This window comes from Rhopilema esculentum, chromosome 13 (assembly GCF_057945365.1).
Source record: "Rhopilema esculentum isolate cy_ngs chromosome 13, ASM5794536v1, whole genome shotgun sequence".
Taxonomy (NCBI): Eukaryota; Metazoa; Cnidaria; class Scyphozoa; order Rhizostomeae; family Rhizostomatidae; genus Rhopilema; species Rhopilema esculentum.
In genome coordinates, this window is record NC_142827.1 from 10,525,825 (window position 1) to 10,544,381 (window position 18,557).

Genomic DNA, 18,557 nt, shown 5'->3' on the forward strand with positions numbered 1-18,557 from the left:
ATAGGGAAACTGGTGTCAAATCTAATGCTGTTTCGTTCAAAGAATGCTAAATTTTCGTGAATATCTTGCAGCGCATACTGCTATGGTCTAGTGCAAGAAAACAGCATATGCAAAGAATACATTACCCATCGACATACCTTAGAGATAAAATTTCTCCGTTCATGCAAACCTCATTTGTTTATGTTGTTCAGTTCAATCTAGGTATGCCTTTAAAAAGGCTCATTTTTCGAACCTAGCATTATTTGTGATCAGATTAAACAAATAAAAATGCTCCTTGAATGATGCGACTAGAACAAAGGAATAGTTAAAAAGTTTCTAAATCGATATAAAGCTTCAGATTCTTTTGATAGGGAATATGCTGAAAGTTTTTAAACCAAGTTGATAAAAGCACTCACTTTTTCGACAATGAGTTGTTCTTTTTGGTTCTGAGCTCTGACGCTCAACTGTAGGGCGAACAAAGAAGGGAAATTATAAGACGAAAATCACCACACGAAGTCTGCAAAGCAGTAATTGGAAAGTAAATATCACAGGTAGTCGATCATAAATAAACAGAGTGTTATTCGATCTGATAATTAACCACCACCAGTGGTGTAGAGCTAGGGGGCTCAGGAGGGCTCAGGGGGGGCTCAGGGGGCTCAGGGGGGCTTAGTCCCCTTTGTTAATGCCAAAAAGTGGCAAATTTCTACTTTTGCTATGGTTTTTTGCAACATTTTGCGCAAGAGCCCACCTTGTTATTTTGATAGAGGAGAATTTTATAAGACTAAATTCTTTAAGATTCATTGAAATTTTCTTGCTTTCAGTAACACAACAAAAGCACTTGGTTCACCAGCCCCCTGGGGTTTCTCTTAAGACGAACTCCTGCTCTTCCCTGCTTGGAGTACCCAAGAACTCTTAATAGTTTTTTTTGAACAATTAAATTATTCGTAGCATGTAAAATATGTAATTTATGAAAAATTCGTTGTTAAAATGAAATTGAAATTGAAGCTGTAAGATAAATTGTCATTTGATTTTATTTGTGAGAACCTACCGTATCTGCAGCCATGGCATCCAAAAATCTCAATATATGAAGGAACAGAAGTCTTCCGGAAACTTTTTCGTGGATATTTTCAGGCAGTGGCGTATGCTTTTCCTTTAAACAGAAGACAAAGTTTCACTGTCTATTACTAGCAGGTAAAAGATTGTGACTAAAGTGGATAACTTTTGATAATGACATGGAATTACTGAAAAGGGCAAGGGCAGCCACAACTCTGCTATAAACCTTTTCAGTTGCTTGGTCTGTCAGTATTTTGTCTAGGAGCTGGGAAGTCCAGTAATTTTTGACACAAAGAACAGAGATATTAGACCTTGGTTGTCTAAAATTTACACTTTGTTGACCGAATCACTTTTAGCGAGCAATCAGAATAACAGACATATTTATGACATGGTAGACCTTTTAAGTGCAGGAAGACCTTTTAACAACTTTTTTGCGGTACAGAATTTGAAAATGGCTTTGAAAAAAGCAAACATTTTACGACATACTAAAAGCTTTTTCGTCTGACACTCCTCAGAGCATAAAACGTCAGAATAAGGTTCCGAAAGAACACGATGGAAAATATATACCCAGTTGTGGATCGAAATAGGCCAATCAGAAAAACGCAAGCACACGACCGGTATAGTTGACCAATCAGTGCCGCGAGCCTAAAGAAAAATTACCAATGGAGTCCAAGAGAGAAAACGAACTCCTTCTGTCTACCCAATGACGGCTTTTTCGTTTTAATGTAGATCGACTCCAAAACTGCTAGATGGAAGGACCTTTTAAGTTCCAGAAGACCTTTTAAAATCGCAAAGATCTAATGCTTCATATTGGAGACTTCTGTTTTAAAGAGACAAAAGATTCTACTTTATATTGTCAATAGAGACCCTGCAGAGCAATAATGAGTAAAACTCAAAGGACACATAGTTGAATATAAACAGAGGCGACCTTACCACTAATTGCTTGAACCCCAAATGGGCTTCGTTCACTTCATACCCATGTAGATTGATGCAAGAAACTCCCATTCGTTCAGCAGATTCTTGCCGGGTTCGTAAAAATTTTATTACAATGAACTACAAGGAAAATGTTAACAGGCACTCAATTATGATGAATAGCATTGCAAAATATTAAAGCAATCCTATAGCAGAAGCAATAAATTCATTAGACCTTCTACCACAAAAAGTTTTGATTATCAAACAGTAAAAATTTTATCAGTAATTTCCAAATACTGAATCCTTAACTTTGGGAACTAACTTGCAAATCAAGTAGCAAATATACTAACAACAGACGAGAGCACTAAATAATGTTGAATTCGTTTTGATTTGACATTTGCCAAACAAATATCAAAGTGGCAAAACAATTTTACTTTAATTTGGCAACCTTGTTTACTCATAGTGCAATGTGAAGTTGAATGCTGTATGAGTGATTGAGATTGCATCAACATCCCTAAAGAAATCGATCTTTACTTTAATTCGCTGCTTACGGATTAAGAAGACCGAATATGTATTTAGGAAGCGATGTGACAAATTGAAGTATTGCAGAAAAATTCCATATTCAGCCTCTATCACAATCTCAGTTCAGCCTCTATCACAAATTACTAACAACATATTTTGCTTCACTTGTTAAATTCACTTTCCATCATAATAACAAGTTCTGAATGTACTATTAAAACAGGACATTGAGTCACTTTTTATACGAATGTTCACAACTTTTTAAGCCCTTGAGTCAATAGCATATCTATTAATTAAATCGTCACATTTAAGTATCAGTGTTTTTGTTTTACATACCCGCCCAGCCTTCATTCTATCCATCTGAAACTCCGTGTCATCCCTTAAAAATATAATTAGCATTAATTAGCATGAATTAACATAGATCATTGCTAGCTCAACAAACGACAATTCAATTACAAAAGACAGTTACAACAAAATTCTATGGTTTGAGAGGAAAGCCTCCTGTCTAAGGAACACAGTTGTAAGAAGCCAGAATAAAAAGAAATGTCTTTGAGAAACAAATACTTTTAACATATGGATAAATTCTTTTTAATGCAATCTTAAGAGATAACACACATTCTGCAAATACTCTAATAGCACAGCTTTGCGGTGTCGCTTGGCGGTCTTTCTAAATTTACTGTGCGAGTAGATGAAACTTATAAAAGCTTAACTTCATTAATCAGCCAAAATTACAATTAACTGATAGCCAGACAGTATTTTCTATTTTCCTTAACGAAAAGATTGCATTGCTCGTCTTAATTAAACTTCATATGACATCAAACACCACGTGAGCTTTTCACGGGATTTAGATCCTGATATTCCTCCGAAAGCAAGGTGTTTTTTATTTTAGGTAATTTGTCTTATTCGAAGATATCATTTTCAGCATTTTAAATGGATACGGGAGAATAATGAAATTTTCCAAGATTGCTATTAAATTTATATATTGCAACCTTATTATTTACATTCTATAATTATTAAAATCTGCTCACCAGTCTTTATCAAAACTAAAATATGCGACAGGATCCTCTTCCTTTGGTTTGTAACCATTTTTTATCCTAAAAGGCAGATGCACTTAAAATAATAAAATTTAACCACTCAGATTTTCTGTATATAAGTTAACTGCACTAAAATCACATTGCAAAAGAGATTAAATAATTGCACAATGGTAACCTCTGGTAAACGATTGTAAACTACAGTGATCTATGATAAACAAACGTATATGAAGCTTTGTGCCTTTCAAATCCCTTAACTGGAAGACACTAAAAACGCACACATACGGTAGGAATGATTGCCATGATCTCAAATAATTAAGCATCTTGAGTGATGAGAAATTATCATGAAAGTGTCTGGCTAATTCGTATATATGTAACGTATTTCTTTCTTACATGACTCTAAAGCTTCTCTACAAAATGATTCCAAATAGGTCATTTTTACCAAAGAAATCTCGTTGTAAAAATGCTTGATATAGATATTACAATAAGACCATTCTACTTACTTAGAGCATAGCTCTTTATAATCAGCACTCGTCCACGAATTATAATCTTTGAGCCTTTCAAACTTGTCTTCTTCTGCATTCTCCTCCTTCTCCTTTTTGGACAATGGTTTTCTGTCAACGAGAGAATATTTATAAAACATGTCCAAACATTATTTTCCTTACAAATCCTCGCTTGCTTGCCGAAACTCAAGCCTCTGGTTTTACTGATCAAGCCTACTCGTTGTCTTTAAGAGTTATTTTTATGATCTAGTATTGTCATAACTTATAAATCAAAAAACCCATCAATTATTTTCTACAATCTTTATTCCACGTCCGTCTAATGACAATCTACCGTAGACATAACGAAATTTGTTCCTTATAGTTTTTGTTTGTTGGTACAACTTACATTTGCTAGCTTCAATAAAATATGCAAATTTTGAGGACAGATTTTTGAGCAAGAGATGCCGGAGGTAGTATTCGACAGAAAACTGCAAGTGTTAGAGAAATGACTTTCGGAAAGTTAGAGAATGTTGAGGGAAAAGAGAACTTACACTTCGAGGGAATCAACGACAAATACAAGACCGTCTTCAGCACCGATCGCTCCTCTTGAGACCTTTAAAGATAAAATTCCATTGATACTCCTTACTCGAGAGAGAATGGAAAACAAAGGCCTGGTCTACACGTATATGGATATCTTCTGGCAACGTCCTCATTAGAATTTTGCCGTCTATATGCGTCTTAATTCACTGTATTATCTACTGAAAATAGTATTTTCAGAGCATGCCCTTTTAATTGTGCGAACCAGTATTATGTAGACAGCCAAAAAATATCGGGCTCAAAGTGATAAAAAATTGCGGCTTCGATGGCAGATTCAACCGAATACATGTCACAGTAGGCATTTTCTTAAAGCAGAATTTACAGGTACAAAAAATATTCATGTGGATGTTCTAGGGGTCTCCGAAAAAGATCGACAGCGTAATGATTAAAACGTTATTCTATATAAACAAAAACAATTTACCTAATCAATAACATAAAGTACATACAATGCAATAATATGCAAGAAGAAAAGCTAATTTCGTTTCATTACAAACTTTTGTTGACAATTATACATTTTCCTTTTACCATTCAAGATCATATTGGAATGTCCATTGTCCATAAGTGTTGTTCATGCTAAAATTTATTTAAAATTTCATGGCAAGCCCTTATATTACTAAGGACGGTGTTCAATTTCGGTGATATAACTCTTTTGAAAAATATTTCACAGAGACATTCTACGATCACTGCGGAGGAAGCAAAGTTTATCTGCAATGCAATCAAGCTCGAATCTGATACTTTACCCTGATGAAAGCTCTGGTTGGTGTTACCAAATTTCTAGATTTTGCATTAAATGCAAAATTTATTATCTTTTTGCCAGCACTTGAAAGATATGCTGCAAAGATAGAGTTACGACATTATAAAATTTATAAATTTGGCAAAAATTAGGGTAAAAAATACTATGTAAAAAAACAAAAAAAGACACATTGGAAAGACAATATGCTGATCTTCTGCAGGTTTTTACAAAATTTTGAAATAAAAGCGCGTTGAAAGAAAATAAAATACCATCTCCACTGAGCGAATTCGAGAGCACATTTGAGGGTCCACTTGATGTCTCTTTTGATCCGCCGTCACAACAGTAGACAGAAAGATCCAGCAATGCCGCTAGGAGAAGAATCTCAAGTTAATAATTGCAAGTTAAAAACTATCCAGCACTGCCTACCAGGAATGTTATTATTCAAAGAGTTGAAGAATTCAGAGAGTGGATGAATAAAAACAAAATAAAACGTTATGTTAATGATCATGCGTTACTCAGGCATAATTTCAGCCAATGACAGTATACAAAGATTTCGTTTCTCCACAATCAACACTAAGGTTTGAAAGTTATGTTTGTTATCACAAGATAAAGTATGGTATGTGAAAAACCTTTTATGAAATCAGCTGTTGAAATCAGGCTGAAAGTCAGGCTTGTGCATGACATATAGCGAGGCTTACAAAGACCAATTTCATGGCTTTTATCAGTTACGGAAAACCACTAATAACGCCAAAGTTCTAAATAAACACAATACCATGTTTTCTGACTGCCTTGTCCCTAACGTCTGCCAAATCTTTCACAAAGGCTCCTGCATCATACTCTTCGTCTATCCGATCTAGTAGTTAAGAAAAATAAACTACTGATTTTGTTCAAGAAAATTTTTCGCCTAAATTTTCAATGCAACTATACTATTATTTTTTCCAGAAAAAATGTTGCATATAAATGCTACACAACTGAAAGTTAATTTTAGAATGCTACTTAAATTGAACTATTTGGAGCAAAGACTGTGTCTACCCTGTGGCCATAAATACTTAAAGGGCATCTGAATACAAGGAAGGGCATCAGGAAAATACTTAAATGTTGCACAATGTGATGGCTTACTGCGGAAAAAGGTTAGTTTACTCATAATCATAAAACAAAATCTACCTGACTGAAACTCGATGATATGATGTTTCAAAGAGAAACTGAGATGGTACAAAACGTCTTTGTGAAAGAAAATTTAGAGCACTCGCAGGCTAGGTGTAGATTTATACTCAAAGAGAACTTGTTTAGGGCTTATAGTGACACCGAGTATGATTTAATGATTTGAAACCGAAAGAGAATCTTACCATGCAGAATTTTTAGTACATTGATAATACTGCCAAGACTTCCTCTGGCAATGGCGAACTCAATCAAGATGCAAAGATCGTTTGGATCTGCCTGTTCACTCATTCTAGAACATAATACTGAAGCTGAAACATGGACAGCTCAATAAAACTTGTCATGACATGAAATTCTTTTCATAAGATTCACAAATCACGAGCGCAAATATAAAGCAAAGGATTTTAAATAAAGAAGATAAGTTTGAATAACAATAAAATATTGCATGGATCACAAGCTAACAGTGTAAGGAATCAATGCAGAACTCATTAATATAATGAAAACAAGTGAAAATAGAACTGAAAAAAGAAATTCAGACAATAAGAAAACAGCGTTAGGGCAAGGGGAAAGGACAAAGCAACAGCGAAGTGAAGAAAATATTTCAGTTTTTGCGCGGGGATTGGTGGGCAGTCAACCCCAGATCGCCGTTGTGCAGGGGTAGTTGCTGGTTAACAAATGAGCATCCGTTAATACAAATTTCTTCAAAATTACAAAAACTATCATCATTACCTCAAATGACCCTAACATGACCCTCTAACGACCCCCGTATGACCCATCAATGGCCCACCTCACAAACCTCCCCAGTGATCCGAATCGGTCTTGAGCTACCCCCTTGTAAATAAAATATTCAGAGTCAAAAAAAGCAAAATAACAACCATAAGTAGTGCTTACGAAACGATATTGCTCAAGAATTTCTCCATTTGTTCCATGACATTGTTACTCAAGAAACCCGGTTTGTCAGATGACATAGATGACAATGCGAGTGGCTGTATATGGACAAGTGCATTTTTCGTGTGACCAATAATGGCATCTCTCAATCCAGGAGCAATGGGCAACGCAGCTTGGGCTGTTGATGCAAGCACTGACAAATACCACATGGCAGTAGCATCTACGACTGTGACTCCTTTTGATTTGACAACCCTGAAAATAAAACACGAATTTATTGCCATTTTAAGGCTCTTTAAGATGCAAAAGAAACGAGAGCAATGCTACTCTAAAATACAATGATTTGAAACTTTGTATACTGATGTGTACCCTTTTGGTGTATTGGCTGAAACTTCTCCCAAGGAAAAGTTCCTAAATCTGAAAGCACGATGGCAATGAGAGTATCAAAAAAAAATAAAGATAGTGACTACACCCAGGAAACTGTATAGCAGTCAGAACAAGGCAGATGATCTAGAATATATAAAACCCTAACCAGAAACAGCCAAGACATTTGGATCGCAAAGATATGATGAGCTACATATTGGAGAGCTCTATCACATGCGTTAGTGTGCATCTGTATACTTGAGCTGCATTCTTTAGGATAGTCACCAATGCTACCCAGCGCCTTATCAATTTTAATATGCATGATATATTGTAAATGACGAAGAATGAAAGGTACTCTCGAACACGAGCACATACCTGTATCCTATAGCTTTCACTTGGCGTACCCTTGTGTCACAACCATCACTATGACAACGCTTAATGTTGAGTTGGATAACTGGAAAGTATGTTTTCATGTTCTCAACTAAAACAAAGTTTCCTGTGAACTGACTCGGCACCTTCATCTCAATGATTTCTGTCAGATGGTAGATGTCACGTCCGGCCGATACAACGACAACATGAGGCATGTAACTTTCATCCGATGATGCCACATTGATTGACAGCTGGCGGATGACAACATTGGGTGCAATCTTCAACCTGGGAAATTCAGAATATCTAGCTAAGTTCATTCGCGGAATTTCTGGTAACTAGCATGTTCTTACATCTAGATTTCTGCATAACTGGACTTGCTTTTATATGCACAACGAAGTCACAAAATGCAGATAAAAATCTTATAATAAAAACATTACAACTATAACTTTCTTTAAAGGAATATCATTTCCCTATGTGAGCAACCAAGGCATTCTCTGACATGCCAACCCCAAAAATGGAGAGCACACTAAAGGCTGTAGAAGATTTACTATTGGGTAGAATACTCTAATTTCCATTGCATAGACAGTACCTGGAAACAAGGTTAGATGAACCTGCTTCTTGCTGTCAAATTTCTAAGTCAACCGGGCTATTCTATAACCTGACTCGTATTCTTCATCAAAACATGTTAAAACTGAAATCGTAACACTTAGGAAAGGTGAAATCTTTATAGACTAAAAATAATGACGAAAGCAAAATAGCTTTGGGCTTTTAAAGAAACTTGCCTGACCCAATGTGATCTTGCAGGACCATCCGACTGCCAAAAAGTCCTTGTGTCACCATCAGTAAGTCTGGACATAGAACCAATAAATTCAACATTCGGAACAAATGCGTCAAGAATATTTATCACAGCCACTGAGATCAGTGCCTCACGAAAATGCGCATATAAAATTCTAGAATATGTTGTTAATAACAGCAAGATCTCTTAAAAAGTGCATTACTGTTATCCCCTTAACATTAGTATACATTTTACACAAGTAAACCTGTTATTAATCACATCGATAATACAATAAAGGAGAATACAATTCATTGACTTAAAGCTTAAGGGGATGTGCTGTGGAACAGCATTGGGGATTCCTGGAAACAAGCAAAGACCTAAATTGCATTGAAATGAGTTTGGTATCATCCCAGTTACTAACTCTCAACTTAGTCATTAATCCAAATATACTACACAATTAGAAAATCTCCACTCACTTAGGAATTTCACTTCGGTTTGACGACACTTCAATTAAAGTAAAACATCTTGTGATTGGTTTAAGAACCTCGTCTTCCTGTAAAGGCGGGTCTCGTTTTCTCATATCAGCCTTTTCCTTCACTGATGATAAATGGGCCTGTAGAACCCTCATTCGCATGTCAGTTGTATTAATAAAACTTTCCAAAGCGGGAACCGAAATTGCATTGCTGTGAGCACGATTACGTTCTAGGAACTGAAGGAAAAATAATTACGAGCACTTCAGCAAAGCACCACGTCAACAGAACAGATTTGTGAGTCTTTCCTTAATGTTCTACGGTGAAAATGATATTTGCCTCTTTATCGTAAAAAGATTATTGAACAGAAAATGTTAATTATCATATCAGACATAAAAATACAAGAGAATACCGATGTGAATGTACTGTGACATACAAAATTAATCGTATGATCTCCTTGCATACTGCCTTAAAACATGTATGAAGTATGAAAGTAATTCTATTGTTGTATCTTCAGGAACCTTTGGGACATTTTTAATAAAGACCTTTAAGAGTTTGTATACAAGGAGAATTATAGCAAGCATTTTCAAAGCCTGCATTTTCAAAGCCAGATCTTATCCTAAAATGTTCTTTATTTTTAGTTTTAAGGAAATGTTTAATATGCTCGCAAGAAAGTTTTTCAGCTCTGTTTTCACAGCATTTAATGGCCTGTTAATATAGTACTTACTCTGTTTAATTTTTTTCCATGCTTCGATACAACAGTTTTACCATCAGTGAAAGCGTCCAAGAATCCTAAAACCAAAGCAGTGGTGACATGACACATAGATATTTGAATGTATCTTGATTATTCATGGCTCTGTGTTGTGTCAAGGCTCCGAGTGCCAGCATTAACCAGGCATCGCGCAGCCATTGGGCTAACAGGGGCTATAGCCTAGCCCCCCCCCTTTTTGCAATAAAAGGTTAGCAAATTTTTCGAGAACTTTTTCTGACTGAGAAACCTCTTTATTCATTTTCTTGGCATGCTATATGTTAATTCATTTCCATAGTTATTGTTATCTTCTCTGAATTAGACTGTTGAAAAAATAAGTGGAAGAAGCGAGTGTTTTCTACAAGGGGTGTTTTCCGGCGTTCTAAAGGGCGTGGCCTCGAAAATTTTCGGTGACACCTTTTTCAGGCCACCCATTTTTATCCTGATGCGCGGTGCCTGGACTCGACGTGCAGCAATAATTAACTCTGCAGTAGTTGTAGAACAGCCTTTCGCGTACTGTCAGAAGGGAATGGTTGATGATGGGCACTTGTTTCTCCAATACCGGCGACATTTGTTTGCTTAAGACACAAGACTTTTGTTAGGCATGTCGGTGAAAAATAAAACTATGACGTAGGCTAGTATGGAGAATTTGTCATTAGTTTACGCTTCTACACGTTACCACTATAGTAACAAATGCAAACGTGGCTGCTCAGGCGAATTTCGAATGAATTGTAACAATCTGAAATTTTATTACGAAGTTTCAAGATAACCTTCGTATATTTCAATTTGATCACCCCATTTTGAAAAAAAAATTAGCCTTTATAAACAGCTCAAAAAATATTTATTTATTCCTTTTTGTTGAAAGAAAAAAATTGGCGAGCTACACAAAAATCGCCCAACGTGGGGCTCGAACCCACGACCCTGAGATTAAGAGTCTCATGCTCTACCGACTGAGCTAGCCGGGCACGACGAAAGTGGTGGAGCGATAAGGATAAGGATGTTATATAAACCTGGTGTGTATTGATATTCTTGAAAGAGTCCATTGACAAACTGTAAATCGTCCCGGAAGCCAATACCACTGCTGTTACAGGTATTTACCAGGATCTAGAAGGGAGAATGGAAGGACAGCCACGTGGTTAGCTCGACAATATGAGATCAAACGTTATGGTATATAATTGTTTTCAACAAATCGTTGTCATCTTTTTACAAGATTATTAAAGATTATACAAAATTATTAAAGATTGCAAAGTTAACAAGATTTTTTACAAGAGTATCGATCCCAAGCTTATTGCATTACAAGTGTGATATAAAACAAAATTAATTGACAAAATTGTAATTTGTTCATTTCAAACATTTTGTTAATTCAGGCGGTTTCTTCGTTCTGCAAATTTACATTGAAGGGACATTTTATCTTAAAAAATCAGTTTCTTCAGAATTAAAAGTAACTAATTACAAATAACAACCATAAATTATCCGCTCTTTGGAGATTTAACATGGTCTCTAACGCGGTTTCTAATTCTGTTTATATTTTCTATCAGTTTCTGTGTAAAAACTGAATGTAAGTGGAAGGAAAACATTATAGCTGAAATAAGCAAAATAAATTCACCTCATGAAACTGGTCAACATCCACTACGCCACTTCCTTCGATGTCAAACTGTCTGAAGATCTTTAGAAACAGAAGATTAAAAAATCACAAAATCAATGAAAGTCAACAGTGCTAAAAATATCACAAAAAAGTGCAGATGCCTGCTATAAACTTGTCCTAACATTCTTGAAATAAATGACAATAAATGCTTATAAATTACCGCTGCTGGGGTTACTCCCCCAGTCCCCCATGAAGCCATTTCTTTGCTGCATGACAACAACCAAATAATGATCTCCAATTGTTAGTTTCTGAGAAATTTTGTCCTAATTTATAACTTTATATGTTTATCACTAATTTATAATTTATATCTTTATTTCCGGACTGATTTCATATTTTTGACATATTTTTATTTTTGACATATTTGACATATTCATATTTTTGACATATTTTAAACAAGTGAATTTGCAGTAAAGAGAGAGTACAGATTTCTGGCTTTCTGATCTTAACTGCAACAACATATTCATGAACTGAATAGATGCATAAGGCAATATCTCACCGAAAGGTCTTTTACTGTGCTTAAAAGGGGGTGAAGACTTGTTTATTTTAACAACAACGAATATGATCAAAATCATCTCATGATTCTTAACGTTCAAAAGGAGAGCGGAGTGGTTGACGTAGAAAATGAATTAACAAATAACTAACTGAGCTGAAAGCAACATTATAAGTAGCTATATTCTTTAAGAAGAATGTGCCATAAGATTGGTTTATGCTATGCTGTAAAAAGATTGTGCTATAAGAGAAAGAGAAGATTTTGAATAATCGTGACAGGTTCAAACACACAAAACACATGTTTAATATGAAAATAAATTTGCCTGATCTTGCATATAGCTTAAGACTTCGTGTGACAACTATTTTAAAATGAATGAATAGTGGATTGCAAAACAAGACAAAATCCTAAAAAGATAGATTACCTCTGAAGCGACCTCTTTGTCAATATCACGGTTCGAAAGAAAGTCTGTGAACTGAGACAATGTCACCGTTTCCTGTGCAGAAACAATTTTGTTCGTTAAGCAAGGTAGAAATACAAACTGAGTTTTTTAAACCCTATTCATATTGCAGATTAGTTTGTTAATTGCGTTAAATCCAAATTAAAACTTATTATTGAAAATAGAAAATTGACAAGTAGAGGTGGAAATATTCACATTTAATGAAAATGTTAGATGTCCCATTGATTAATTGAATAATTCATTCATTCATTCTTTCATTCATTCATTCATTCATTCATTCATTCATTCATTCATTCTTTCATTCATTCATTCATTCATTCATTCATTCATTCATTCATTCATTCATTCATTCATTCATCCATTCATTCATTCTTTCATTCATTCTTTCATTCATTCATTCATTCATTCATTCTTTCATTCATTCATTCATTCATTCTTTCATTCATTCATTCATTCATTCATTCATTCATTCATTCATTCATTCATTCATCCATTCATTCATTCATTCGTTCATTCATTCATTCATTCATCATTCATTCATTCATTCATTCATTCATTCATTCAGAGTAGCATCTACGTGGTCCATAGGTCGCTAACCATTTTTAACACCAAGCCCTATCCTTAGACCTTCTTTTCAGCATACCATAATTCCAGGTGTTCGCTCACTCTTTTACATCATCTATCCATATCCTTCTTTGTCTCCCACGAGATCTTTACCTGGAATAAACCCCTCCATGATGTTACAAATACTGTGACACTTGATCTTCTCGCAATATGCCCAAACAGTGTAGCTTTCCTTTTCGCAATGGTGTCGTTCAGCCTAGGGGTTTTGTGCCTTTTCTGTGATACGTCCTCACTTCAAATTCCATAGTAAACGACAAAGGGCCCGGGTTTGATAGGCTTTCATTACCTTGGTCCCATAAAAGGCAGATTTAGCTGTATTTTTAGACTGCATTATATGAAAAAGGTTAAATTGAGTTGAATTGAACTGAATTGAATGGGCTCTCATAAACCGTAAGAAACTCACTTCACCGCGCGACTTTCGATCGTCGATCCATCTGACAAGCGTACTCTGGTGCTGCTGTAGAAGGCTAGGTCCAGCTTCTTCTCTACAAATTTTAAGAAAAGCAATAAAACCTAACTCACATTGATGGACGTCAGAGCAAAATTTAACCGATAAATGCTGAGAATTATTCTCAAATCCCAAACGATTGAACGGACAATATTTTTGCTACGGTGCCATTGTAATTCTGCAAAGATGCTCATTTATGGTGCGTTAAATGCTTTGAATAAACATGGCGTGACTTTCTCTGGGATATTCGTAAAAAATTTGCTTAAGCTTATAAACCTGGCACGAATGGCAATATCTAGATATTGTGGAAAGCCTTGTGCAAACATTAAACATGGTAAAAAAAGGACTGGTAAAATTAGCTGGAATAATTACAATAATTTTGAAGAGGCTTCTCTCAGCTTTTGAAGATCAAATAACACATTCAAGTCCAGGTTTCCCTCGATGTTAGTTGCTGAAAGAAAAAATACATGCTTCAAGACGAGGCAGCTCTACGGGCTGCAAAACACTGTTGTTTTTGAAATCGAGACAACGCTAGTGAGTACTAAATAGCCATCTAACTCCATGAGCCACCTGCAACATCACATCCAGCATTTAAATGAGTCACAAATTGCATTTGTATTCCTATAATCATTCTTGGGAAAAATGTTTACATGAAATTGAAACTAGTTTCAAGGGGGAATGTAAAATAAAGCAATTTAAATTCAAGAATAACGCTAACATTTCATAATCTGAAGCATGTCAGATGCAGCAATTTTAATATGGCTGTTTCATTCATCCCTAAGTTTTGTATTTCTATAGGATTTTTCAGCTACATAATTTCACATCAGCAATTCACCTGGCACATTACAACAATATTGCTTTTCCATATTAGGGCTTCCCAAAGAAGCAAATTTTTCAAAAGGCATTTTTCTCTATATGAGAAGGGCAAAAGAATATGTCACTATTAAAAAAATTGTTGAATATCTCAATTTTCTGATACCAGCAATTGAAAATAAATCGCTTAGCTTGCCTCAAGCAAAAATATAAAAAATAAGTATAAATTACCAGAGTCTTTCTCGTTTTCTTGAAGAGAATCCTGCAAAGAAGAAAATGTCCAAAAATTAATTATATGAAGCACAGTCAAAATATCAACCTCCAAAACAAAGACAACTGTAATCTCCAAGAATATCGAGAACACTTATTAATTAATGTATACCTAGCAACAACTTTGCTATGTCTCAAACACCCGTCTTGTAGCAAAGTCTAGGTTTAGGCTAGGGTTGTGAATCTCAATCACAGAAGAAGTGATAACATGAGCCAAACATAATAAATTACTAGACCGAAATTGGAATTCGATTGAAATTTGATTTTGGGTAACCAGACAACATTTAACTTCCAAACAATAGTATATGTCAAAGTAAATAAGAGACCAGTCATTATCAATGGCAAAGAGGAGGACAGAAAATACTGAGGGGCATCTAGAATCTTTTTACCTTCAGGGGGGGGGGGCAGATAAAAATCAGTGAACAAAAGGGGACATGAAAAATGTATATCAAAATTGAAAACTGGGTTATTCCATTTCAATAAAGGACAAAACCAGCAAATTTGCCACATATCCTCTTAGATTTTGCTGATATTTTTTTTAAATGTAGGTAACTATGAAAATAAGTAGAAATTAAAAGTTTCAGGTGAATGTCTCAATTAGTTCCAAAAATAGAAACATTTAGAGTTTTTCATCCAATATTTCTGAAATTTGCCAATTTGAATTTGAAGCTTTTTGGGCAACCTGAATTGCCATTAAGCATTGCATTCTGGAGTTAAAAATATGCATGGAAAGTATGGGAACAAGATAGAGTAATCTGAATTTTGTTTAACAAAATTTTTAGCCACAAAATAATTTCAAAGAGTTTTAAACTTGGGTAATTTTTTTGTATTTTACAGGAATATGAAAAACGGTAAGCTCATTATGAAAAAAATATTCTAAAGACATGTAATATTATATAAACATAACTATTGAAATTTTTTTTGCAAATACTTTTCCATTTGAGATTTATTTCTTTTGACATATTTACAGACAGTCTTTGGCTTGCACAGCCTGCAACCTGTTGTTGATGCAGAATTCTGCAGAAGCTTTAAGAAAAGAAGGCCTTCTGCCCCTAACCCTAGCTTTACTATTTGATTCTATCAATGGCCCCTTTTTTATTGCAAAGCCATATGGAGTTATAAAATAAACTTTAATCATTAGAAAGAATGTGAATGGCTTTAGTGATAGGTATAATGTGTAAGGCAAACTTCACTTTCTACAAAATAATATGCAAGGTAAACAAGAATTAAGTAGACTTTCTTTTCTTCTGTATTTCTAGAAATCTTTTTACCAGCAGATTAAATATAAATGTTTTATAGAAACATCTGATAGAGCCATCAGCAACTTGTTTAATGGAATGGTTGCTGATGTGTCAACTACCACTGCAAGGAAGGTAAGAGTATATATGCTGTTTACCAGTGACTTGTACACTACACAGGAGAATCTAGTTGTGGTCACACAAACAGTTGCTTGAAGATTTGTGACAGTATGTAGAGTGTGACTGTTGACAGAGCCAAATTGAAAAATTTTGCATATTAGGTCATTTAGGTCTATATTTACCAGTAGTATGATTTTAAATAGAGTGACTCTAAGCAAAGTTGACAGTATTTTGGATAGCAATCAACATTGCACAAGGAAGAGATTCTGTGCTGCCTGTTTCATTCAAATTAAATAACGTTGAGCAGATCATATTTTTGGGAAAGAAAATTGCTAATTGCAAAACATTGGAAAGATCTGTTTTCAGTTAAGTTTGCCATGACTTCTAGTTACTGAATAATTCTTACTTCTTTCAATTAAGATGCCTTCAAAAATTATAATAAATTAACTGCTTTCTTTTAGTTGGAAACCAATACATGATAGATTTTTATAAATCTGCCCCAAAATCAGTTTGCATAATCCAGCATTGAGAGGCATAACAGACAAAAATGAACTTCTGTCAATTTAAACATAATTTATGTATTTTTAACATAATTTATGAAAGCAAAAAATAATGAAAGGTCTTTAGTCTTATCCCCACATTTCTTTGGGTAAAGATTGGCAAGAGAAAAGACATAGGATTTTATAAATCAGATCATTTTTACAGCAAGAGAGCAAAACACAGTGAAAGCTATTAGAGATCAACATACCAAACTTAATAAGGCAAACTATGTGTGGCAGAATCATTCTTTAAAGTTTGCAGGAGATTATTAGATTAGTCTTTACTTGATCACAAAAATCACAAAGCAAAATACAATATCTTCCCCTTTGAATAAAGGTTGAATTTCTTAGCCAAGGCCAATTCATTTGATGACACTTTCATATCCAATGAAACCTATATCTTCCTCTTCACTAAAGCAAAATCAATCAGTAATTTTCAATTACATGTTCAGTAAATAGGCCAAACATATTTTGCCTATGTGATGACTTAAGAATAGCACTGTGATGATGTCATCAAAATCTATTTCAGAACTTTTTGAGTTTGAATAAATAATACCAAAGAGCATTATCAAAAACTTCAAAATTTGCAAGTTAACTAGATCTGTTACAGGTTGGCCCCATGATTACCGGCTTTTCCTTATCAAAACCACTGTAGTTTGGTCCTGGTTCTAAAATGTATGTAATTTAGATTTAAATTTCATTGATTCCATAACAATAATTACAATATAAGAAATACTATAGAAGATAAAATATAAAAAATCTTTTTAATCAACAGGGATGTTTTGTAGAACACAGACATTTGCTGTGTGTAAGACACTGTTCAGGTCCTTTTGGTGTTTGGGTCATCAATGTTCTATAATTTGTAATTGTAGGTGTTAATTCTAGGTGTTAGTGATGTTTAATAGTATTTTTATTAATGAAATGCAAGAAAACAAAAGAAAGGATGAAGAAATATACTACGAAAAAAAAGGTCAAGAAAATAAGAATAAAGACAACAGGAAATTGTTTGATTTTATTGTACAGTAAAGTCTTAGTAAACAAGAAAACAAAGTGGAAGTCATGAAAACGAAGGGACCTCAAAATCTCTGAACTAAGTTAGATTTATAGTATTTCATTAGCAAACATTAAATGGCCATATCGCAAATAATATACAACAGATGTAATTGGTTTTCCATATTGCTGCTTTAACTTGCTATTCCAGTGATGTTGTCATTATGGATCATGGATCAAAACATTTAGTTTGGATCTAAATTTAATTATGGATCAAAAAATTTACTTTGTTTAGCGCTGGGCCCTAACAACCACAGGGACACGAAGTTAAACATTGCAGCATATTTTCAGCTACCTGTATTAGACGATTAGGTTGCGGCTGTCTTTGGGTATGGCCTTACATCGTATTATAGGTGTTAAAATTGTTCGTGTGTTAGTCATTTACCAGTTGAAAATACCAAAAAAACTTGAGAAACAAACCAGTGCACAGAACCAATTAGATTTGTGGTAGTTATTTCATTCACAGTTTTGTTTCACAGAGTCAGCAACTGATATCCCAAAAAGCGTTATTAGACCAAGGAGGCTAATAACGTTCCAGTAAAATACAATGGCATTAATATCTGCTTTCTATGACATGCAAGTCACATTCACAGAGTAAAAACAAAGGAAAAGGCAGTCCATGTTATGAGATAACTACCTTAATATAGGAGGTGTTAGCAAGGGGTATTGTTGACATTTTCAAAGGGAGATTGAAGGCAAAAGAATTTCAATTAAAGAGTATTGACGTGCCAAGCCTCAATCAAGAATCCAAATAAAGGTCTACAAAAACAATCACTGAGGGCCACTACC

General features: G+C 34.6%; 1 protein-coding gene and 1 non-coding gene across 3 annotated transcripts in view; both read right to left on the reverse strand.

Annotated features, from left to right (window-relative positions):
* The window catches only part of LOC135692073 (zinc finger ZZ-type and EF-hand domain-containing protein 1), a 61,014-nt gene that overhangs the window by 40,405 nt on the left and 2,052 nt on the right, over nt 1–18,557 (reverse strand). For both annotated transcript variants that reach the window (XM_065210095.2, XM_065210096.2), the window contains exons 2-23: nt 14,783–14,813; nt 14,111–14,189; nt 13,694–13,775; nt 12,631–12,702; nt 11,681–11,740; nt 11,085–11,178; nt 10,054–10,118; nt 9,333–9,565; nt 8,864–8,929; nt 8,088–8,366; nt 7,356–7,604; nt 6,653–6,756; nt 6,079–6,159; nt 5,576–5,674; nt 5,314–5,405; nt 4,528–4,589; nt 3,998–4,108; nt 3,492–3,557; nt 2,800–2,842; nt 1,966–2,085; nt 1,028–1,129; nt 396–443 (exon numbers count right to left, since the gene is read on the reverse strand). In XM_065210095.2, the coding sequence (XP_065066167.2) occupies nt 396–443; nt 1,028–1,129; nt 1,966–2,085; nt 2,800–2,842; nt 3,492–3,557; nt 3,998–4,108; nt 4,528–4,589; nt 5,314–5,405; nt 5,576–5,674; nt 6,079–6,159; nt 6,653–6,756; nt 7,356–7,604; nt 8,088–8,366; nt 8,864–8,929; nt 9,333–9,565; nt 10,054–10,118; nt 11,085–11,178; nt 11,681–11,740; nt 12,631–12,702; nt 13,694–13,775; nt 14,111–14,189; nt 14,783–14,813 (2,238 nt within the window). The remainder of the gene's footprint in view (nt 1–395; nt 444–1,027; nt 1,130–1,965; nt 2,086–2,799; nt 2,843–3,491; nt 3,558–3,997; nt 4,109–4,527; nt 4,590–5,313; nt 5,406–5,575; nt 5,675–6,078; nt 6,160–6,652; nt 6,757–7,355; nt 7,605–8,087; nt 8,367–8,863; nt 8,930–9,332; nt 9,566–10,053; nt 10,119–11,084; nt 11,179–11,680; nt 11,741–12,630; nt 12,703–13,693; nt 13,776–14,110; nt 14,190–14,782; nt 14,814–18,557) is intronic.
* Trnak-cuu (transfer RNA lysine (anticodon CUU)) lies at nt 10,967–11,039 on the reverse strand. Its single transcript has one exon. It is a non-coding gene; the product is annotated as a tRNA-Lys (tRNA).